At 41.2% G+C, this 25,418-nt stretch overlaps 1 protein-coding gene across 1 annotated transcript in view; it reads right to left on the bottom strand.

The window, feature by feature from the left end:
* Positions 1-25,418, bottom strand: part of LOC116635773 (protein eyes shut homolog) — a 602,300-nt gene that overhangs the window by 43,278 nt on the left and 533,604 nt on the right. Inside the window, exons 12-14 of the mRNA XM_032410093.1 lie at positions 11,720-11,886; positions 10,490-10,634; positions 3,518-3,689 (exon numbers count right to left, since the gene is read on the bottom strand). Of these exons, the coding sequence (XP_032265984.1) occupies positions 3,518-3,689; positions 10,490-10,634; positions 11,720-11,886 (484 nt within the window). The remainder of the gene's footprint in view (positions 1-3,517; positions 3,690-10,489; positions 10,635-11,719; positions 11,887-25,418) is intronic.

Below are 25,418 nucleotides of genomic sequence, written 5' to 3'. Positions count from 1 at the left end.
ACCAAAAGGAGTAAAATTCTCCGTAAACTCCTGCTACTAGAGCTGAATGTCCGTGAACGGGAACCTTAGTACTTTTAAACAGCTTTATTGAGCTATAATTTACATACCATAAAATTTACCTCTTTTAAATTCAGGGAGCTGTACTTTTAATAAGTCATTATATATAATACTCACAAGACCTACTTCTGATGGTATAGCAGTGCTTCACATGTAGTTAATATGGTGAATATTTTGTTATTTTAATAAGAAGATCCCAAACATTGGTCCCAATTTTGATAAGAAAGATTTTAGAATCCTATAAAGGAACTTGTCAGAGGTGTCATTCTCATCGTACATGATTAATCAAGTTTATTTGTTATTCAAGTCAAGGCTCTCATGTTAGACCATGAGAAAGAGCTTTCCACCCACACAGGAATTGATGAAACCCCCAGGGCCTGTGTTATGAGGCAAGTTACTTCCAATTTGGAGAAAATATCAAATGTCAACTGAAGACAACTTCATTAAAAAAAAAATTAAGAATAAATGAACAGATTACATCCTGCAGTTAAAGAGACACTTAACCCTTTTGTTACCTTATCTATATTATTAGCTGCTTTTAAATTCATTTCTCGTTATTTAGGTTCTGAAGAGAGTTTTGATCCAGGAACTAGAAGATTTGATTTTGGGGCCTGCTATACTACTTTTAAGGTGCTGGTTTATCCTCCTGATTCACTTGCAATCTCTGAGGCTTGGTTCCCCATCCATTAAGTTGGGACTAGCGTATCTGCCTTGACTAATTTAGGAAGGTGTGTGATTAGGAGCAATGGAAATAGTGTATGCAAAAAACGCTCCATTAGCCACACACTGCTGTGCAATTGTGTGGTATTACTTCTATTACCACAAATCAAGACAATTATCTATATTAATCAAAATAATCTGCAAAGAGTTTGAAGTGTCTCTCTACACTTGACACTATATTTTCCAAGGTAAACACTTGTGGCTTTTAAATGGAAACAGTTAGGCCCTTTATTCCATACAGAAGAATGACGAGTTGGAGTGAATTTCCTACCTGGGCCTTCAATTTCTTCCGCTTTCTTAATGTCACTTCCCATGCTTTATTACTGCATTCTTTATTACTATCAGTTTATTTATTACCGCATTAAAAGATAACAAAAACACCTCATAGGTGACTTGAAGAATGACCACATTTCTTTAGATAAAGTGAGGTAAATTTGATCTTTTGAATAATTAAGCTTGGTTATAGAGCAAGTTAGAATGCATAAGTTGTAAAGCAAACCTAAAGGTTTCATTAAAAATTGTAAAGAAGTAGCAATAAAATCATAATGGTTAAGCTAATTCAAACATATATTTCTTTATGATGGTGGCATCCCAAGCCTCAGGTTTTGTCCTTAGTAATTCCATGGGCTTGAGCACATTACACATTTTTTCTTCACAAGTTTCCATAAAATTCAGCTAGCTCTTTTAACTTACTGATTAGCACATTAGATGTCTTGGACATCCCAGAACACATCAAGCCTTTCTGTACTTGTTTTGGATTAATTTAGATTTGACTCCCACTGACATTCCTCCCACCATCATAATCAATAGGTCATAATATACCATGAATATTTCTCTGTAATATCTTCTAAATTAATTCTTTCCTTTTTTATGGCTATTTCTTAAAACCAGGCCCTTCATAATGTGCTTAGATTTTCCAAAACTGTCTCCTGGTGATTCCCCAATATATCCATGCTGCAAAGGGATGTCGACAGGATTGTCTTTACCATGGCTTTTTCCTGCTCAGAAAACTGCTTATGTCTCATTCTTGAGGACAATCAAATCTGTTATCTGTCATGTCAATGTCTCATCCTTCTATACTTCATCTATCCCATTTCTCATAGCTAATCGATTACAATATTCTGTTTAGTCAGTTTGGCTTCATTCTCATGATCATCATGGGGTCACCTTGCTTGTCCTTACATTTGCACTTATGCTTAGAACCTTTGGAATAGAGATTCCTTCTACTTTTTCATTGAATAGCTACTCATTGGTTCATTAACTGAACAAATAATTAATGAATGCCTATTCCATGCTGGGCAACTCTTCAAGGTGTGAAGGAGACAATGGTAGAATGAGAGATCAGGCCCATCGTCAAGGGAAAATAATAACTAACATAAACAAGCAAACAAATAAATACAATTAGAGAATAATATTTATGGAGAAAGTAAAATATGATGATGTGATAGAGAATGAGTAGAGGGAGGGATAGTTTTGGGTTGATCTAAGGGAGCACCTTCCTGAGGAGGTGATAAGAGGGAGGCAGCCAAACAGACACTGATGGCAAGGGTGCCCCCCGCTGGAAGACACAGTGTACAGGTCTAGAAGCAGAAATGAGCTGGGTGTGTTCAAAGGACAGGAGTAGGCTAACTGGACTTGAGCACATGGAGAAAGGATTAAGAGAGAAGATCCAAGAGGCTGCAGGGGCCAGATCATGTAGGGCCTTATTGGTTATGGTGGAGGGTTTAGATATTATTCTACATGTCCTAAGAAGTCCCTGGAGAGTTTTGGGTAAGAAATAGGAAGATCTAATGACAATCTCCTCTCTTATCACCTCCACCCCCCAACAAGAAGCCTTTCCTCACCAACCCAGTGCATTGGAATTAGCAGGTGTTTGAAATTTGCCCTTTGCTTTTGATTATTTTCCGGTGAGGAGGTGGAGGGGAACTGTTCAGGGGAGGTAAGGGACTCACTCAGGCCTTATTAAACTGGGTGCTCTTCTACCCTTGTCTTGCAGGGTATAAGAACTTCCTACTTCGTGAATTGCTCTGCAGGGAGCTAGCACGAGTGGTGAAGTGCATTGTGCCTTCTGACATGCCCTGTGGGACAACGTGGACCGATCACTTTTGTGGCTGTCTCATACATGTAGAGAATAGCTAGGATGTAAGGAACTGAATTGAATAGCTAGAGTGGAAGAAATGGAAGGACGGAGTGTTTACTTCCTCCTTCTTTGGCATATTCCCAGAGCACCCTCTAAGACTACTTATGCACAGAAGAGATGCTCAACAAAAGTTCTTTACAAGACAACATTCCTTTGTTGTTCCCATTCAACAGGTCCATGTTTTGTTTCATACTGAAGTAATTCGGAAGTCAAATCACACAGCTTTGCTAGGGTCCACCTCGCAAGGACCCCTTCTGATGGAGCTCAAGCCTAAATATGAAAGCAAATCCCAGTAGGCAAATCCTTGTATGATTAACATTTCTGGCAACACTCTCAATGCTATGAATTTAAGATTCTTTTCCATGGTGTCTAGAATGAGATGTAGTGACTCATTTCCATTGTTTAAAAGAATTGAGAAGATAGCATAAATGTTGCACTGACCCTTTCCAGTTGCTTTTATCTGTGGCCCAGTCACCTAGGAAGTCCACATAAAAACATTTTAAATGTGAGCATCGGTCTCTGTTTCTTGTTTGTGTGAGTGGAGTACTGCTTAGCATGCAAATAACCTGCTAGTTTCTTTCTGAATAATGTCATACTTACTAAACAGCGGATCCACCCTCTATGCATGTCCCACCATTGGCACATTTCATTAAACTGCAGGGAGAAGCATCGCACTGGCCAACGCTGCGCCCAGCATTCGGGTGGCCCTCAGGGTTTCCCAGGCCTCTGAAATGGCCCTTCTTAGTGCGAACTTGCATAGTGAAAATGCAACCTTGGAGAAAGGCAAAAACACTTCATATTAAAAAACTAGAAGAAACAGACAAAACAAGAAGATAATTATTTTTCATTTTTTAAAGCAGCATTTTTTCAACATAAAGTAATACATGTGAATTTTTAAGAAAAGACTATAAAAATGTAAAAACAGAGAAGCACAGAGAGAAAAATTAAAAAAATTATCTACAGTATCAACACTGTAGAAAAGACAATTATATTTTTTAAAGATTTATTTATTTATTTGAGAGAGAGAGAGAGCGATGAGCAAGGGTGGGGCAGAGGGAAAGAATCTCAAGCAGACTCCACATTGAGTGGGAAGCCTGATGTGGGGCTCGATCCCAGGACCCTGAGATCATGACCTAAGCCAAAACCAAGAGTCGGCTGCTCAACAGACTGAGCCACCCAGGCACCCCTAGAAAAGACAATTATTAACATTTTGGTATGAATTATATACCACTAATTATTAGCATGTATACAAACACAGCAGTTTTTCTATGCTTAGCTCTATTTTCTTTTAAACAAAAATAGAATCCTGCGTTAAAATACGTAATATCTAGTATTACAAGCATTTGTATATCATAAATACCATTAACTCTTTTTTCATAGCATTAACTTTTTAAATGATAGCATACTGTTCTTTTATATATCTAATTAATTTTCAATTATTGGGCAACTGACTCATTTCTACTTTTTTGCTATTAAAAATAATGCTATGATTAACATCATATGGATATCCTTGTGTATTTGCTAATTATTTTCTTAGTATTATTTTCTAGCAGTAACACTACTAGGGCAAAAGATATGGATGCTTTGAAGGGTGTCCCAGTGTCGCAGATATTTTGCACAATTTTATCTCCCCCACTCACTACTGGAACACCTGCTTCTTCATGATCACCACATGCAAGAGATTATTATGCTTCATTTTAAAATGAAACGAAGAATAAAATTTTCTTTTGCTATTTTTAATTGGGGTTGAAAACCTTTTAATAAATGTATTAGCCATTTGTATTTCTTACTTTTCATTTGTTTATTATATAATTTTTTCTCTATTCATCACTTTAAACATTAATTCGGAAGACCTGCTTACATAATGAGTGTATTAGTTGTTTGCCATATATTGTTAATACTTTTTTCAGTTTATTATTTGCCATCTAATTTTGCTTATGGTGAAGCTTTTATTTTTTTATGTAGGGAAGTTTATAATTTTTATGTTGTCACATTTCTCTTTTTTCCCCTCAAGGATTTGTCTCTGCATATATCCTTAGAAAGGTCTTTCCCAGGTATACACTGTATGATCTTACTGATATATGGAATCTAAAAAAGTCTAACTCATAGAAGCAGAGTGGAATGATGGTTGCCAGGGGCTAGGAGTGGGAGAAATGGGGGAGATGTTAGTCAAATGGTATAAACTTTCACTTATAAGATGAATAAGTTCTGGGGATCCAATACAAAGCATGTGCCTATAGTTAATAATACTGTATTATATACCTGAAATTTGCTGAGAAAGTAAATTGTAAGTGTTCTTACCACACATAGATACAAGGTAACCATGTTAGATGATGAATGTGTTAACTTGACCGTGGTACTCTTTTCACAATGTATGTGTAGTCCAAATCATCACCTTCTACACCTTAAATATATACTATTTTATTTGTCAATTGTATTCAGCAGGGCTGGGAAAAGAAAGATCTTTAACACCCTAAGATTAGGAAAATACAAACAAAAAGGGCAGTTCAACAAAGACTTTATATGGAACTGTTTGGGATCCTGAAATGTGGTATAATTTTACTCCTCTCCTTCAGCACTTACAGTTTGTTTTTAAAGTACTTTTAAATCGATATGGTTATCGGCTATAAATAGTGTCTTTAAAATGAGGAAATAAAGGCTAGACTGGATTTTATTTTCGAAACTTTCAGGAGTTGAAAGCACAGAATAATTCCTCATGGTGAAAAAGATGGGTTCAGTTTTGAAAGGCCAAGACTTTACTTTCCAGCTTAATTTTCACTGGCCTTTTCGCTGACAAGCACCACTCTCAGCAGGCACTGCTATTTTCTTATTGTGAGAGAACCGTGATCGTCCTTCCTCAGATTTAACCTTTGTTATTTCTCCAAGTCCTGCCATCTACTGTTGCACAAAAAAAGCACTGCACAAGATGAAGAAATTAATGAATGCTATCAGCTTTATACAGAATAACCAGGTAACTTAATTAACAAAGCAGGGTTTCCCATGCTTTTTGCAGAGTGAAATGCTCTCAGCAGAGAGCAAAAGTGTAAGTACAGGACGGAGTCAGGTGGGTCTGGGTCCAATTGTAATTTCTGCCACATAATGGGTAGATGATCCAAACCTGAGTGCCAATCTTTGCTCTTTTAAAATGGGGACAAGAATAACTATTCTATGAATTAAGAGGAATAGGCTAATATACATAAACTGGCCAGTATAATCCCTGGCAGCTAGTAGGTCTCATATTCTACCTTGTCTACCTCAGTGTCTCAAGCCCTTTACCACCTTTATAAATTTTTTTCTTTTTAGCAAAAATTGAGATGTTTGTAGTTTTTATAATCATGCACTGAAAAAAACTTGTAAATGACTATAACAAATATTAAATTCTGAAATGTTTCATTTAAAACCACTTTTGCTTTATATAGATAAATGAAATGCTTTTGTTATGAGGAATTGCTGAAATATATTTTTGGCTAAAAACATGGCAATGCTATATTTAGAGAAACATTTGGCTAATACAAATAGTTAGATGTGTTTATTCTACAGAGAGATGCTTCATGTCAGTCAACATATGCAGTTTACAGGCAATTACAGTGGAAGCCATATGTAGATATATATATATTGTATATTTTCAGTCTTACTAATACAGCAAAGTATAATCTGCTTAGTATAACACCATGCAGGGGCACCTGGGTGGCTCAGTCAGTTAAGTGTCTGCCTTCGGCTGAGGTCGTGATCCTGGGCTTCTGGGATGGAGCCTGATCATATCAGGCTCCCTGCTCAGCAGGAAGTCTGCTTCTCCCTCTGCCTCTGCTCCTCCCCCTGCTCATGCTCAATCTCTCAAATAAATAAATAAATTCTTAAAAAAAAAGTATAGCACCATGCACCAGGTATTCAATACATACTTCCTGCAAATGGTAAAGTGGTTATGATAAAGACTTGGAAGCCATCAGCCATGTGTATATTGGGAAGTAAGACTGGCTAGGTTCCACATAAGTGATAGCATTTTTTGGACAGTAAAATAATATTTAACTTGTTGCAATAAATCCTTTCTCCCCCTCCCCGCCATGTGTTCTGGTTTGAAAAGTACCATGCAATTAAAAAGAGAGAGAGAAAAAGCAGAACTAGCAAGAAACTGACCGTACTGACAGAGCAGGGTCCTTTTAGTTGGAATAACATGTTCTTTACAGTGTTGTTAATGAATCTGAATCTATTTCATGTTCACTCTGATATTCAGTTGAGTAATAAATATTTAGTAATCCCGGCATCAATGAACCTGAGCTGCTGTAACACTAGAATAATAGATAGACGGGACAGATTTCCCCATGTTCACACTGACCAAAAGTAACTTTTAATTCTACATCAGGACTAAATAGGTCTGTCAGTGAAAGCAACAGATCTTAGAACATTGATGAAAGGGACGGACCTTCTTCCCATAAAAATGCACAAGGGCACAGGCAGTTATAAGTGTGATTTCAGGAGACTTAAGGACCCACTGAATCCCATCCAGGAAACTCAAGCTGGAAACATTGCAGCTTTGGAATAGATGTAACTTTGTAGAGGAGGACAGAATTCTTCTTACGGCAGGTGAGAGAGTAAGGCCTTCTCTGCCTGGTGTTTCGATTACTCTGGATAAGGGTTATTTAAACCTCAAGATCTTCATAAGTATTAAAGGTTATAGGGAAGTAATGGCTCATTAGAAACCATTTCCAGAACAAAAACAAATGGGCTTTATCAACAGTAAGGATTTATATTTTAGACTGAGAACTTCTGGATTAGAGTCATTTATCACTAGTGTTTATAAAAATATGAAAGCCTAAATCATATAATCTTTTACTATGTGTAATCACCACTCTAAAGACAAATGTGGTAGCCTTAGTCTAATTATTAAAATTTTTCATGAAACTCTGTATTTGTTCTGTTATGGTTAATTAATACAGTGGCTTCCAAATCTGGGGAGGCTTATCGAAATGCAAATTTTTATTTATTTATTTATTCATTCATTCATTCATTTACTTATTGCAATGCAAATTTTTAGATTCCATCATAGATATTTTGATGAGGTATTTCCAGCATAGGGTCCAGAAATCTACATTTTAAGAAAATTATCCTATATCCTTCTTTACAGACCGGAGAGCTCAGCTTTTGGAGGCGTGTGGTCCTGCTGTGATCTGGTTGTTACAGTACATTGGTAACAAGTGTCCCAAATTTTCAAAACAGCGTGAATGCGAGTTAATAATGGATAAGAGGCAGACATCAGGGGAGGATTCAAGAGACAAGTGATAAGATTAGGGGCTTTCAAGGTCATGGAACTTCCATGAGACTGGATTAAGAGGCAATTGCTAAGCAGACCTGCCCAAGGCTTCTACCCCGAGCGCCGCGGCAGCTGCCGTGCAATCCTAGCGTCTCTGTCTGAGGAAGGGCCCACCGTGTGCGAGCTGCACTCAGCTCACCGACACACTTACGGAGAACGTGACAGGTCTCAGGAGAGCCTCTGTTCTCATTAGCAAGGTGTACAGAAAATTCATAATAGAAGGGAGAAAATTACACAAGAAAACCTCAGGGAGCACTGGCCTTCAATCAATTGGACAACATCAAATCCAACGACGACAGGATGGAATGGTAATAGTAAACATGTCCTGAGTGTTTATCATGTATTGGTTTCCGGGCTAAGCCCTTACTATCATTATTTTATTTAATTGATTCACTCAGAAGAACCCTATGAGGTGGATCTTTTTCTCCTCTGAGGAGAAAAGAGAGGAAAATGGGAGCTCAAAGCGCGTGAGGGCCAGGCTACAAGTTAGGGAGCGGCTACGTGGCAGCGCCTGAGTCTGAAGCCGCCCCGACTCCGGAGCCGGTGCGCCCACCCAGCGCCCGCACGTGCCGCGGGGAAAGAGGCGGCGGCCGGGGCGGAGCTGTGCCCCCCGCCCCCAGCAGCACCGTCGCCATCGCTGACTCAGAGCGGGCACTGGAAACCAGGCGCCAGGCTTGTGTTCTCTCACCACTCCCTCCGTTTCAGAACTGCGTGGCAAGAGAAGTGCTGTTCTTGTTCCATTTTATAGGTAAGGCACAGCGAGGCACAGGGAGGTGACTAGCCGGGGTCCTGAGGCTTGTAGGTGGCAGAGCCGGGCTGCATACCCCGTCGGTTGTGTTGGGTTCCGGAGTCCACGCTCTGACCCTTGATGCTATTTCCGGAGCATTTATGTAAGCGTCGTGTCCGTGAGTAAAAGACAGCAAGGTCTGATGACCCTGCCCAGGGTCTCCACCTCGCTGAGCGGAAGATGTGCTTCTTCATATTCATAAGTTTACCCACCCCTTTTCTTGAATATAGTGTTTTTAAAAACTCATTGATTTGTCTTGGCCTTATACTCCTTTTCAGATTATCTCCTGCTGTAAGGACTGTCGAGTTACTACATTTAGCACAGTGCCTTAATATGCTTTAAACTCTTCTATAAGGCACCCTTCTGAGAATCAGCCCTGATTACATATTCAAGGAAAAAGTTTCTTGGACAGCCGTGGCAGAAGGAGCTCACTTTACTGGAAGATGACCTTGTATCATGCTGGGTAGCTGTGTTGCTTTCATATGTTTCACGTACATAGGCTCCTGCATCCGTGTTTAAGCAGAAGTCAGTGGAGGTGGGGAGAAGGATGCTGCCAGGCAGGCAGAGGACTCAAGTGCCTGACATGGCTCTCGATGGCAGCTCCTGTCCTGTAGAGATGTGCATCACATCCCAGTCCCTATTCCTTGACTTCTGCCGGAAAGCAGGCAGGTCATGGGTGGGTGGCCGAGGACACTATAACCAACAGCTCCTTGAGCAAATATTCTGAGACTAGGATCCATCAAAAAGCTTATTTTCACCAAATGCACTATTATAACAATTCAAAGCATGTCTTTATCTCACAACTCTACTGTGAATCAGCTTTATGGGAGAAGGTCTGAGTCTATTTCCCTTTCTGAACACAGAGAGACAGACTATGGCAATACGATCACTTGCTCAATCATAATGTTCCCCCTGAAGCTTCTTAAGTTGTGGGCCACGCGTTGGTGGTATGGATCAGTTAGCTGCAGTCTATCTCTCACCTGTACATCAAGTAGGTTCCAAAGTTAGCTGGAGTTTCAATATTTACTGTGACTCTATGAGCTTTACCCTATTTGCCCTATATTAAAAAGCACCCTATATTAAAAAAAAATTAGTCATGCCCCTGATCCCCCCATATCATGCTCTACTTTTCCTTTTTCCCCCTACAGAATTTGTTAGCTTATACTATTTTCTTATAGTAGTTTTATTTCTTCATCATATTTAGTGTTTATTGCCTTTACGCAACTGGAATGTACACTCACAAGTGCAGGGGATCTTTGTTTTCTTCATTGAAATATACTACACATGTAGTACATAGGTAGGAAGTGATGAATGAACAGTGATTGAACGCTTTCTATTAAAATCTAACTTTGGTCAAGTCTGATTAGAAAGCAATCCATAATTCTGGTTTTGGAACTAGAAGTGTATTATTTAAAGTTTTTTCTTGTCTCAGAATTTGAAACTGGTAGGTAGAGTGTAAAAACCAACCACGCCTTACCTTGAAAGCCATTTTTAAAATCGGCTCCAGTGGGTAAGAGATCTGGTGTATATTCACTGTAGCCGCCTACATAAAACTGACCGACGACATTGAGACCAACCAGTCTTCCCGGGGAGATGACGGATTTATTTTTATGATCATCTACCTTTAAAAGGAAAAGAATTCAAAAGCTATTAAAAAAGGAATTAATTCCCCAGGGTGAACTGTTAAGATACTGTTTTGTTATTTTCCATTAACTTGGCATGAAAAATTCACAAAGACCTGAATTTTGAAAAAATAAAAAACACCTCACCACTCTATTCTTTGCTTCTCTGCTGGTGTCTGTTACCATGGATATATTAATATAGCAGTCATAGTTTTGCATTTCAATCAAAATCACAGTTCTCCAAAGATCAGAAGCTAGCATCCCGTTGGTCTTCCTCCATGTAGCCTTGGCCCCTCCCCTTCCATTCTCAATACAACCACCAGAGTCATTTATCAAAAAAAGTCAATTGACTGCGGTAACCAACCCCCCTTCTAAAATTTCTCAGTAGCTCCCCATTGCTCTTGATAAAAATCTAACTTCTTGGGGCACCTGGGTGGCTCAGTCAGTTAAGCGTCTGCCTTCGGCTCAGGTCATGATCCTGGAGTCCTGAAATCGAGCCCCGAGTCAGGATTGAGCCTCTAGTCGGGATCCAGCCCCTAATCGGGATCCAGCCCCGAGTCGGGCTCCCTGCTCAGCAGAGAGCCTGCTTTTCCCTCTCCCTGCCCCCTGCTCATGCCCTCTTCTCTCTCTCTCAAATAAATAAAATCTTAAAAAAAAAAATCTAACTTCTTAGCGTGACATCTAAGTCCTTTGATAATATAGACCTGGTCTACCAGCTAACCACCTGTTTTGTTCCTCCCTACCTGAGAGCCACACTGAACTACTCACATTCTTCAAGTCCACACTGGCCACTGTTGTTTTTCTGAACTTCCATTTATTTGCAGTTATGCTCAAGCATCACCTTTTTGGGGGGGAGCATTTCCTGAGCCCTCTCTCGCACCTTATCTGCATTAGGCATCCCTCTTACTTATCCCCACACCACCTAATTGCAAGCATGCCTCTCATCCTCAGCTGTGGGCACCAGTCTGTGAACTGTGCGGGGCAGGCAGCACAGGCCTGTGGCCTCTGGCCTCTACCGCACAGATCCCATGGTATATGGTTATGCTCAGCAGAGCTGTGGGACAGATGAAGGGACGATGTTTTACCTTCAGCCAGCCCATCTGGAAGAACCTCCCCAGACGGACCGTGTGGATGCCAAGGCTCAGATCGAGGGGATCACTGCTGAGACTTGCTGTGCCCGATCCCAGGTTGTAAGTGTAAACCACACTGCCGTTGCGCAGACCCACGGCCAGGAAGTCATCGCCGTTCAACCCTGGAATGAGAAGACATGTGGGGCATGCTTGCTGAGAGAAAATTCAGGAGTCTAGTCAGCTTCACTTTATTGTCTAGTTCTGAGGTACAGACCAGCATACAGGAGAGAACAGGAAGCTATAACAGACATGCCGCCTCTCATCAGCACTCAGGTATGTGTGCCTCTGGGTATTGTTGTTCACACCCCCAGAAACTGTGTGAACACTAAAAGTTCTTCTTTGAAGCCACGAGGATTCTCATCAACCCAGGGGAATGATCAATACCTAAAAAGTTGGGATTAAAATCTCCTTTTTGTCTGAATGAAATTCAGTGTGCACTTTATAATACATAGAATTTTTTTTATTATTATGTTATGTTAATCACCATACATTACATCATTAGTTTTTGATGTAGAACTTTATAATAGAGTTGAACTGCTCTGATAGTTTAGGAGATTCAAAAGAATTGAGATAACCGAACTTCAGCTTTGGAATTCTATGAGTCGAAGTTTTAAAAATGTTATTTCCGTAATTGCTCAGGATATGCTATAAATGTTCTGTTACAAAAGCTCTTGACCATACTCCCATGACCACTTAAAGGTGGGTTGTTTCTGTGTTCCCTATTCTCATTCTCCCTCCATTAGTTCAGGACCACCCATGGAGAACAGTGAATTGCAGGACCCAGATCACTCAGGATATAGCTCATGTAGACCCATGGGAAAGGGGGAAGGTGGGTGGGAGAGAACCAGCATCAGCCACAAGAGGAGGGTCCTGGTGGTATGCCTGGTGACATTAGGAAGATTGGAGATAGTCAACAGTGTCATTCCCAGCAGGTGGGCAGAGCACGCATAGGTCAAGGCAGAGCTTCTTGAGTTAAGTAGAGACAAGAGGCCTGTCCGCAGGGAGGAGGGACCCAAATATATCATCCAGTTTCTGAAAGGTCTGTTTGTGGACCTTAATACTGAGGTTTGCGGGTAGAAAACGAAGGCAAGGATTTCTGCTCGGAGGAAGAATATGAGGCCTGATTGAAGTAAGAAGCTTCATCAGGTGGCAAAAAGTAGAAGTGAGCCCTTGGACGTGGACAAAGTTGGTTGTGAGTGTGTACAACCACCCCCTCCTACACTCTTAAGGGTGATGTTGTATGCTCCCTTGGCTTCTGTTGTTAGGCTAAGCAAGGTAAAGGAGAGAAAGATCTTCAGGGCTGGGGGTTTCTAGATAGCGTAGGGAAGTGGGCTTCCTAAGGCACTGGGAAATGGAAGACAAATATTTAGAGATACTTGAATCTACCTGTGCTTTTCTAATGGGTGTGCTGTGGTCCCTGAGCTGGGTTATTTTAGAAGCTCCTTAAGCGAGTGTGATATGCAGCCAGGGTTGAGAGTCACTGTTAAGCACCATACCGCTGTCTAAATATGTTGGGAACTCATAGCAAATCTTGTTCTCTCTCTCTCTCGGGTGATCTCTTTCCCCCTGCACTATTGCAACAGCTTAGCTGGGTATAAATTTTAAATAGGAAGAACTCCCAGGAGAAAACAGATTCAGGAAGGCAGTTCAGCAGAAAGGAGAAAAACCATCAGAGACTGAAGTCTCTCAGGCAGCGGTTGGACTTTAGAAGACACAGGGAGAGAGGGCTGAACAAAGAATTCTAAGAGACTTTTCTGTGGGCTGTGAGTGGGCATCTTTTTTTAAGGAATTCTAGTGGGCATCTGAATTGTCTTTTCAATTGTTCAGACTGTTGGAACGGAGATGGTATTCTGCCAATGGAACTGGTGGTAGGAGAGCAATTTATTTGAGCCATAACCTTCTCTCCTTTCTGTCCTCTTGCTATTCCTCCTTCCTTAAGTCATCAAAAGCCTGTATCATGCCAAGAAAACATGATCATCAAGGTCCTACAGCCTGGCTAGGAGGAGATGGGAAGTTTGTCTCAAGCGCCCTGGGGATCTGAGGAAGAGCAGCACTGGGGGCAGTCATCATGACAGGGTGGGAAGGACAGTGAGGACATTCAAAAGGAGGTGATTTCTGAGTTGGTTTCTGAGCTAACCCAGAAAGTGACAAATAAGAAGTTACTAGGTAGATGAGGAAAGGGGAGGTTCTGAAGAGGGCCGCTCGAAGCAGAGGAAATAAGAGGCAGAGGACATGGAATGCTTACAGGCCTGCTGGGGGCTGGGCCTGGCTGGCATTTAGTGTCTATGGCAGAAAGATCTTTAAGGCCTAGTATACAGCAATGAATGAGCTGAATATTTTACTGGACACTCTCTTGAAAGAGAGAGAGAAGGGGGAAGGGCAGAGGGAGAGAGAGAGAGAGAATCTTAAGCAGGCTCTATGCCCAGCATGGAGCCCGACGTGGGGCTCCATCTCACAACCCTGAGGTCATGACCTGAGCCAAAATCAAGAGTCGGACACTTAACTGACTGAGACACCCAGGCGCCCCTAGTCTTAGATTTTAGAAGACTCTCATAGCAAAGTTGAGGGCAAGACCGAGAGGCAGATTTGGAATCTCACTGGAAGGTCGTTCCAGTGACTCAAGAGAAGAGATTAAGGTCCAAATAAATCAAGGCAGTGGCAGAGGGGATAGTTTTAGAAAAGAGGAGGAATTTGTGTGTGACTTGGAAGGAAAATCCGAAAGGACAGATCACTTTGGAGGGAAGAGTTGAGGAAGAGGGAAGAGCTGAAGGGGTTCCAAAGAGTCTGGTTTAAAGAACCACACGGAATGACGGTCAGTTATGGAGATAGGAGCCTTGGCAAGGGCAGGGTGGGGAGAGAGGCTGACTTCAGTTTATGGATACTCCTGCCTACAGACCTGTCCCAGAGCATAGAAGTAAGGATGCACCAACAGGTGTGGATAAGCAGAGCCAGGGAGCTCATCAAATTGTCAAGCAGATGATCGCCTCTTATTGACAAACCATGGGTCCACCAGGGTTGTTTTCCTTTTCTCTGTGACACCTTCCACTCTGGACCTTTCCTCACTGGTAACCCCTGATGGTGAGTGATGGAGGAGATAAGAGAAAGGAAAGCAGTTGACTACCAGAGCTGGTGCCTGGAAGGTGAACGTTACTTCAGGGAGTTGGAAGTGCTCTAGGGTGATGTTCTGTGAACCTGGAAGTCCACCACAATCACTCAGGGAGCTTGTCAAAAATAGATTCTAGATTGACCTTATGGCACCTGTGGGAGAATCTCTGAAGCTAGGGCCTGGAAATATATATATTTTAACAGCATCCCCATCTGCTTGTTTACGAAGCCTGACTAATATTAGTAACTCTAGGAGGGTGAGGGCACATGACCCATTTGTCACCCACGGCTTCATGTTCAGAAGGGCCTCACGCTTGGTTTAATTCATGCTTTGTTGTCACGTTTTGAAATTCTTTGAACTGTAAGTTGAAGGTGAAGTCCGAGGGACAATGGAGCATGGCCGGGAACAGAGGCAATACATATATACAAATGCACGTTTGTTGTTTCTTGCCGCCCCATTCACATGTAGTGTTTGTGACTAGAATCCCCCCAATACTGGGGGTTTGGTGAGACTCAAATTGAGTACAAGGTAAGTGCGTTGCCTCTAAAGACTGCGTAGGTGTGGTGCCGACCGCACCGAGAGGCTATGCTTTCCACTTGAACCACAAACTTGCTTCCAGCGCAGAAAGGCAATGGTGATCTCCGAAACTTGAAAGATCAAAGAGCCTTAGTTTTCCTTTCTTACTCCCATTACTTCTCTGCACTGGCTAATCATTTACACTGAAAATGGTGACATGGACAGAAAGGGAAAGAAAGGGAAGTCCATAGAGACCTTTCTCTTCAGTCCTTCTTTACCCCTCTGTAAGCTGAGGGGAGAGAGTGTTGACTGGGTGTATCAAGAAGTGAAATGAAGACCGTTGATTTGATTTTGTGCAGCAGCTCTAGTGTTCTGGTAAAAAAGAAGTACGCACGCAGGGACAAGCTGTAAAATACCAATTGCATAGTTTTGGTGACTCTGCATATGTGTTAAATGCTCTGATATTTGCATTTTAAACTGGCATTTCATGATACAAAAATGAATGATAAAAGTGTTAATAATTTAATATTTTAATTTTTCTTAACTTAAATTGACATCAGTAGCAACTAAAGACACCATAAAAGGTTGCGAGACCACGGAAGAAAAGAAGTGCTGGTGGCAGAGGCTGCATCTGAAGCCGGCCTGACGCCGCAGCCTGGGCTCGGAAGCGCGGTCCCTGTAGCAGAGAGAGAAAAGCTTGTGGCTGGCGGAGCTGTGCCACCTCCCACCACCACCAACCCTTCCTGAAGCTTCCTCTCTGAGGAATAAGGGGAACAATAAGATCTCTTAGGAGTTTTCTAAGGATTAAGTGATATTTAATGTCTAGGTATCAGCGCAGTGCCAACCCAGCGCGTGGTAGGTTTCCAATAGATGCATGTTTATTTTTTTCTTTTCCCCTTGACTGTGGCCTCACCTTAGCTTTGAGTATCTCGTTTTCTTCTCCTGCTTCATTAATACAAAGCCCGGGAAGCAGGTATTCCTGGCCCACATGCTGGAGCATGCATCTGCTCCCAGTTAACCTTTGGGGTCAGGGACAACTGTGGAATTTTTTTTCTTTTTTCTTCTTCTTAAAGCTATAGCCCTGATTGCTTCAGTGCATTACTCTGATCTAACTAAAATTTTTTGGAGGGCCAACCATGGAGGTGAAGTGAAGTGACTTGAAGGTATGGTTTGTTAGCGTCCATTTATATGTCTTATGTCACTTTCCCATAATTTATTGAAGTGAAAATTTTTTCCTTAAAGCACATAATAATATAAACAATGATGTATTTCAAACAACCACCACTAATTGCATCCTCAAATTTAAGTGTTCCTTTATAACATTGTTCTGTGAGTAGCTTTGAGAACTATATGGGCAATTTCTATTTTTACATTTGTCAATTCACAAAGTTACAGATGATATTTGACATTTATACTATAAGATAGAGATTTTTAGTGATTGACATAGTGAGTTTTTTCATGAAAAGAACTGGAACTAAGCTCACTTGGCACGCAGAAGACAAGGCCACAGTGAATCTTAATGAAACCAGGCTTAGGAAGAAGATTTTCAGACAAAGCAAGGGATATTCGTTGGATATTACTTAGGACCTGGTCCTAAGAAGGACAGATTTAGCAAGATTATGTTGTGCGAGTGGTAAAGGGGGAGGAAGGAAACAGTAGGTGATGACTTTGGATGAACAGTAGTTAAGAATAACAAGATCTAGGAAGTGAATAAAAATCCTTTTAGAATGTACAGAAAAAAACAAAACAAAACAAAACAAACTTGGTCTCTCACTGGCTAGAAAGAAGAGTCATAACTCAGTTCCACAAATATTGTTATGCAGAGAGCTTTGAAGTGGGTGTGTGGTGGTGAACTGTATTTAGGATTATAATAATTCATAATGTTGCTTACAGGAGATCTCATGGGGGAAGAAGATGAGATGCTGTGGTCAGAAAAGCATCTGGCCTCATAATGGACAGAGAACAGTGACTTAGCAACAGAAGCAAGGACTCAGTCTAAGTGAAGGGAGAGATGGTGGCCAGGGTAACAATGATAAATAATGGAAACAAAGGAACCCTTGTGCACCGTGGGTAGGAATGCAAACTGATGCAGCCACTGTGAAAATCAGTATGGGGGTTCCTTAAAAAATTAAAAATAGAATTACCACATGATCCAGTAATTCCACTAGTGGGTATTTATCCAAAGAAAATGAAAGCACTACTTTGAAAAGATACATGTACCCCCATGTTTATTGCAGCACTATTTACAATAGCTGAGATATGGAAGCATCCATTGATGGATGAATGGATACAGATTATGTGATACACACACACACACACACACACACACACATATTCACAATGGAATACTACTCAGCCATAAAAAAGAATGAGATCTTGCCATTTTTCAACAACATGGATGGACCTAGATGGTATTATGCTCAGTGAATAAAGTCAGGCAGAGAAAGACAAATGCTACGTGATTTCAGTTGTATGTGGAATCTAGAAAACAAAATAGACAAACAAACAAAAGAAGCAAAAACAGACCCTTAAATATAGAGAACAAACTGGTGGTTACTGGAGGGGAGTACATGGGGAGATGGGCAAGATGGGTCAAGGGGAGTGGGAGGTACAAGCTTGCAGTTATGGAATGAATAAGTCACCAGGATGAAAGGTCCAGCAGAGGGAATATAGTCAATGGTTTTGTATTAGCGTTGTATGGTGACCAACGGCATCTACACTTGTGGGCACAGCATAACCTATGAATCGTATGAATCACAATGTTGCATACCTGAAACTAATGTAGCATGGTATTTTTTTAAAAAATGGAAACAAGGTGAAGCATGCTGCCGTGGATATTCTGGAAGGAAAGATCAAAGAGGTTGAGCTTTACTGGATTTGTTTGCTTGTAGTTTGTTTTTAAGCCTAAGGGTTTTAGTATTTATACCAGCAGTTCTCCAACCTGGCGGGACCGAATCAGTACAGCCTCTGATTAACTGGCAAGTATGGACAGGAAGGGGAAATCCGTTATAAAGGAGGGAGGAAGGGTACCAGAGGTTTCAGATAGTCAGCTCAGGAGAAATCATACAGGTTACTTTGACCTGAAGGAAAAAGAGAGAGACAAAAACAAAGAGAGAAAATAGGTAGACCTTGGCAGCATCCCAGCACACCATATGGTGACTGTAATGGAATTTTTATGAGGAGAAAACCATGCAAATTCAGGAACAGTAATTAGAGTTGGTCTCATTAGCTTCACCTTGAAGGGACGCCTGGAGAAGAGTAGCTAGTGGCTGGAACCATTGATTCATCAACGAAGTCCTTAAAAGGAAGAATGAGACTCGTGTATAAAAGAACTAATCCAGGCCTATGCACTGGAGAGAATTTCTGGGAGAACTTGTTCTGCTGTTTGTCTCACTGATCCTGGTCAATCACTGTCTGTCGTAAATCATAAAGCTGCACGTGCACGTGCTCTCACTTGGTCTGCTTAGAAGGAGACCCAGAAATCAGAACCACTGGCCTGGGAAGAGGCAGAAGCTCATTCTCAGGTGCCCTGGTGAGGATTCAGAACTGTCGGAAGGCTGTTTCTTGGATTCTTGGGCTGTTCCTTGGTTGTTTCTGAGGGCGCACATTGGGAATCTAAAATGTGTATAGAGACAGTGCCCTAAAATCCCTGTGTCTTTCAGCACTCACCAGGCCTAAAGTTTATTATTGAGACTTATAATGTCACAGAAGCATGATAATTCTTGTTCTGCTGTCCAACAATCTTTTAATTCCAATAGAAAGAAAAACTTTCTGAAGTATGAAATTTTGATTTATAACTACAGAAAGAGTGAATGTGATTCGTTATTATTTCTTCAAACTGTTCTTCCAATATGGTGAAGTATTACCATGTATTAAATCTAATTTACTTCTCTAAAAATGATAATGCACTTGGAACCCACAGAGGTAAGCAGCGCCCCAGGTATCACAAAGGCACGAGAGTTTAATCTTGCGCTCTTTGCTCATTGAACTTCTGGCTGCTCATTTCCTCTTCTATCTTTTGAAAAAATGGTGATGATAATACTAACATAGGGTCGTCTCTAGCAATAACTTAAAGTGTTTTGTAAGATCTTTGCAAATGGATTCAGAAATTCTAAGTGACAAGTGGATTTTTCCTCTTCCTTCTTCCTTTCCTGTCCTGAGTGAAAGAAAAGATGGGAGAAGAGCCACCAGCATGATGCTGTGACTTTCTGGTCCACTGAACCCTGCGTGGTGAATGGCTCCTGATTACTGGTGGGAGTTCCCTTCTGAAAAGCCCGTCCTTGTGTACAGACACTTTGTGAGTATATTTGACTATTACTCCAGGGCCTATAAAACTTTTAGATTTCTGAAAGAAGGAAACTGCCTTTCAATCAAATATTCTTGACATTGGAATACACTGATGCTGACACAGAGACACCAAGATAAACATAACTAAGCTTTAGCTGACTGTTCAAATGGTCATGAGAGGGTATAGCCAGTTTTTAGAGAGGAAGCTCAATTAGACATCAGTAAAGAGTTAGACAGGTGTGAGTGATTTCAGGAAAATAACGGAAGAAGCTTATGAAATTAAAATCAAAGCTAACGTGATGCAAAGCAAAATTATGTCTAGCTTGATGTGTGAGAAATAAGACCCAAAAGAATGAGTCTCACCTACTGGAATAATACGTATTAAGTGGTACAGGATTCTAGACACTCAAGCCATTTTTACTCCATATTCAATGATGGTATGTACTTTAGTGGGTGCTAAACTAAAATTAAGATGACTGGAGGTTTTGGGGCACCTGGATGGCTCAGTTGGTTAAGCATCTGACTCTTGACCTCAGCTCAGGTTTTGATCTCAGAGTTGTGAGTTCACACCCCTCATTGCTACTTAAAAAAAAAAAAGATGATTGGAGGCTTTTGAATGAACTCTTAAGGAGCATACACTCTTGGTTTATCTTACGATCTGTACTGTACAGCTTCTCTCTCTTTTTTTTCTTTAAAGATTTATTTATTTTAGAGAGAGAGAGAGAGTGAGTGGGGGGAGGGGCAGATGGAGAGAGAGAGGGAGAGAAGCAGACTCTCCCGCTGAGCGTGGAGCCCCACACAGGGTTCGATCTCAGGACCCTGAGATCATGACCTGAGTGGAAACCAAGAATCAGACGGACGCGTAACCAACTGCAGCACCCAGGTGCCCCTGTACTGTACAGCTTTTAATCATAGTGGCAAACTTTCAGCTTCCTGTTCTGTAGATATGACCATTAAACTAAGGATATTCTAGAGCTTTGAAAGCATCAGAACCATACACAGCCATCTCCACGATGTTTCTTTGGTAGCCATTCTGTACAATGGAGACCATGTGGTTTCTACTTCAGGAGATTAAATGATTAAAATGTGGGCAATGTAAACCGACTATTGTTTGTGGCCAAGTCAAGATGATGTCCTGACTTCCAGTTGTGCTGGTGAAGAGGCAGCGAGGGAAGGGTGACAGATGGTGAAGGAAAGGTGACAGCAACAACAAATGCAACGCTGTGCTCAGAGCACATGAGAATTTGATAAACCACATTTCCCGAGGCAACATATAGCACATATTTTTCTATGTTTTGAACAGAAAAAGCTGAGACTAGAAAAAGTGGGAGGTCTAGATCTCTCTTGCTGTTTGCTGTCAGAGATGAGATCATGAAAATAAGGGATGTAAGCACCAGTTTGTGGGTACACTTGAATTTCCATAAAGTGCTCATTGGAGGTGTAGAACAAAGAGTAAGAATGTGGGCTTGTAGGTGACAGATTTCCACTTGGCCCTTCCTCTTTTTTTTGTCCTCTGGATGTTCTTCTATGAGATCAAGGTTATGCCCATTGAACTATGCATAGATGGATATTCCCTTCCATATAAATAAATAAAAAAAAGGAGGGCGCCTGGATGGTTCAGTCGCTTAAGCGTCAGACTCTCGATTTCGGCTCAGGTCATGATCTCGGGTTGGTGGGATCAAGCCCTGTGTTGGGCTCTGTGCTCGGTGCAGAGTTGGCTTGAGGATTCTCTCCCTCTGCTCCTCCCCCTGTAGGCACGTGCATTCTCTCTTTTTCTAAATAAATAAATAAAATCTTAAAAAATAAAAAAATAAATAAAAAGAAGGGCAGATTTGCAAGGATCTATATATTTTTGTCATTTCAACTCTGTTTCAAAGCACTGGTCAAATGTGGCAATTTTCATGTATTTCTCAAGTCAGTAAAGTGAATTAGTTTAACTTTTTTGGGACAGTCTTAAGAATTCAAATTATTTAATAACTTAGACAACTTTGACACTATAGTCCAGGATATTTAATTACACAAAAGCTAAGATTTGCTGGTTTTAGATTGTCAGGAAGAAATTCTCACAATTTCTAATCACTCTGACGTGATCACCGAAGAAAATAATGAACATTCTTCTATAGGAGAAAATATTGGGTACGAGCATACACTGTCAGTTATGTTACAAAATGCCTCAGTACTGTGAAATTGGGAGATGTGTTATATTAAGGAATTGGCTACAACCTGCTCTCTCATTCATCAGGCATCTTCCTTCTGTCCCATCTGAATCAAGGCTCTATAAAGAACAGGCTGAACTGATTGGATTTTGTGATACGCCCCCCTTCATTTTTCTTTTTCTGTACTGTAGATGACATTCATTCATTTTTTCCCCCAGAAAAACATGAAGCTATATTTACGTGCTCTTATTTCTGTTACAGTTAATAACTGAGGGCTTGAAGTAAATAAGGAATTATTTGGCATGAAATATGAGGTAACCTTTCATAGTTAATTACCACAGCACAGAAGACCTACATGCTAGGGACTGACAGAAAGCTATGTGCACAGAGCACTTGTACATAGATCAAATAAGCAGGAAGTTATATATTTTTTTTCTGAAAAATTCTATCACTGTATTATACCTTTATAATATAGGTTAATGATGAGATTTTAACTTATATTTCAATGATGTGAACAGAGAGACACATGTGCCCCCTCTATCCTTTATTTAGGTCCTACCTTCTTCACTGCCATCCACATCGATCTCAATATACAGTATTACAAGCTAACCCGGATAGTCTCTGTCTTCAGAGAGTTTTTCAGTTAGTGAAAGAATCAATAAGTATGTAATTACTGATTTCTCACACAGTACCAATCCTGTGAATGATGCAGCTGGGGATACAAAAGATATTGAAGGCATGGATTGTCTAAAAGGAATTTAAGATGAATTCTGCCAAGGGGCAAGATTAAGATTACGAAATTGCCACTATTCTAGTGTTTTTGATTTATGAATATGGTAGCTTCTTATGATTCGAAGTCGTGACTGTGAATGACAAAGCAGTATATAATTATTGTGGGATATAAACTGCAAATTACAGGACATAAACTGCAAGTTGTATATAGGCTTTGTGTCGATAGCTGTAAGGAGCCCCAAATTCATCAGAGGCCCTTGGGCAGTACTGGAAAAGGGAAAGAGAACTGGGTCAGGCATTCCGGGCGAGAGGAAGCCGGGAAGGGCGAGTGAACGCGGGCGAGTAAGCTGGCTGCTCACACAGCCGGCGGCGGGCTGGGGACTCGCTGGGCGCGGGCTGGGAGAGCCAGGGGGCGCACTCTCTGTACAGGACTGGTCGAAATGGGAGGCACAGAACGAGAAACACGCCAACGGAAAGAAATTCCCTGACCGTTCTCCTCGGACAAGCGCTCTACTTTCTGAATTCCACCTTCTGTATCAGTTACGTGCCTCTTTTCACGCAGCGATGTCTATGTTCCCGGGACGCGTTAGACACCGTGACGGACGCTGTGTGCACCGGGCGTGGCTTCGTAGCTCTGATTAAGTCCGTATGTTGTGACTCCCTGAATCGATGACAAGTTTTAGTGTAACAGGGACCAGGGATTTTGCATTTATTCTTTCAAAAACATGTAATGAGTGTCTATATGTGACAGCCACTCTTGTTATAAAAAAGGAAAGCCATTGTTCTGGTTCCCAAAGAGATCCAGGCAGTTAAAGAAGATAGGATACCGGTTTCCAGCAAACCGCAGCGAGATTAATTCTTAAATTTTTCTGGAAGGGTTAAAGACTTCAAAGAAGAATGATCTTTTGAGCGGAGGCTTAAAGGATAGAAGTGTTTTGGAGGCAGGAAAGCGAAGTGTGGGTGGCTTAGGAAGGTGCAAGAGCCCGGCACAAGCACCGAAGTGGAGGATGTGGTGATACGTCGCAGAAGGTCCCCGTGTCCAGTGCAGCCGGCTGTAGGGTGGAGTGAGGGAAAATGAGGTTGTGCGAGAGGCAGGGGCTGGGTAAACGTCTGCACATAGCATGCCAAGGATCTTACTAGGTGGTACGTTGTGATGAAGCGTGCTGATTAGGTAAGATAAGTTTGAATCTGAATGTTTAGAATGATCCCCTGCAGCAAAGTGGGGCAGAGAGGGGAGGAGGGGCGTGACCAGCAGGGAGACCGGGACGAAGGCTGCTACCACCGCAACAGTCTGTGACCGACTGGGCACGGTGAGAAGAAAGAATAAAGAAGGAGAAAATACAAAAAGCAATTGGGAGGTAAAATGGACAGACTTTGGTGTTGGGTAGGATGTGGGGGACAAAATGAAGAGAAGGCAAGGACCCTGTCTGTCTTATTCACAAGTGTATCTCCAGTACCTAGAAGAATGCCTCATCTAGGGCCCCAGCAAATATTTGTCAAAATGAATAAAAGTGAGACATCTAGATGACTCAGATGTTTATTAATGGCAGTCGCCGGCAGAAGGGAGACAGGAAGGGAAGATAATGTAATCACCTGTGGATCACTGTGAGACATAGTGGTGGTTTCTAGAAGAGCCAAACTATAAGACATACACTATAAGGAAGTGAGGGGTGTGAAAGGAAGAAGAGCTAATAAAGGAAATGCCAAATATGACTGCAGGAACACAGGAATAGGATTAGGTTAGGTTACCATCGTAAGTCAAGTGAGACATTTTCAAGCTGAAAATTTTACAGGGTGATTTGTCCAGAGCGTTCAGTGAGAATGAAATCTGGCAAAACCAGTGCTCAGTTTTGGGGAACGCAGGGAGGAATGTCATCAGTGATGGGCATTAAAGGTCCCTTGCCTTTTGGGACGCCTGGGTGGCTCAGTCGGTTAAGCGTCTGCCTTCGGCTCAGGTCATGATCCCAGGGTCCTGGGATCGAGTCCCGCATCGGGCTCCCTGCTCTGCAGGGAGCCTGCTTCTCCCTCTGCCTCTGTCTCTCTCTCTGTCTCTCATGAATAAATAAATAAAATCTTTTAAAAACAAAAAAAAAAAAAAAAAAAAAAGGTCCCTTGCCTTTTTATGTGGACGTGTCAGAAATTAGAGGTTGGCTTACATTTCATTTATACAAACTCTGTGCATCTTTTAACCTGAGAAAAATAAAGGCAGCATAGGAAATGGTGATTTTATTGGTAACAACCAATAAGCAGATCAGAGATGGATATGACCAAATGATTAAGAAAAACACCTAAGCGTGGAGATAACACTGACTTAGATCATAGTTTCTTATATAGAACGGACAACTGCAAATTATATGATTGATATTAATCAGAATCATTATGTTTTAAAGGAATGGGTATTTCTTTAATTAGTAACTTTATGTGACATAAATTGATGAATCATCCCAACATATGACATTATGGGCAATATTACATATCTTAGATCATCTCCAGATACGGTCTAAATTAGCAAGTCCCTGGAGGTTTTGAGTGGTTACTCTCAAATATTAGTTACCTAAAAAGCACCTAATGTGCTGGATAAAATTCTATTCTTTGATTCAAGAGTGTTTGGGAATTAATATCTTAACAAGCACCCTCCTGTGCTTCTGAGACAGGTGTGAAGAGGTCCTACTTAGAGAAAACACTGCCTTTAGTGCCACTTGCATTTTTAAGCTGGTGTTCTTGTTCCCTCAGGTGGTCGAATGTGGAATTGCATACTTCAGATTTCCTATTTTCACTCTTTGGACAACAGAGCTCCACAATTTATCTACCTGTTATCTAGCCTTTATTTAACCATTCTATAAACCTGAAAATGCAG

Source organism: Phoca vitulina, unplaced genomic scaffold, assembly GCF_004348235.1.
Source record: "Phoca vitulina isolate PV1807 unplaced genomic scaffold, GSC_HSeal_1.0 scaffold11, whole genome shotgun sequence".
In the NCBI taxonomy this organism is placed as follows: domain Eukaryota; kingdom Metazoa; phylum Chordata; class Mammalia; order Carnivora; family Phocidae; genus Phoca; species Phoca vitulina.
This window is presented reverse-complemented; position numbering and strand designations above follow the sequence as displayed.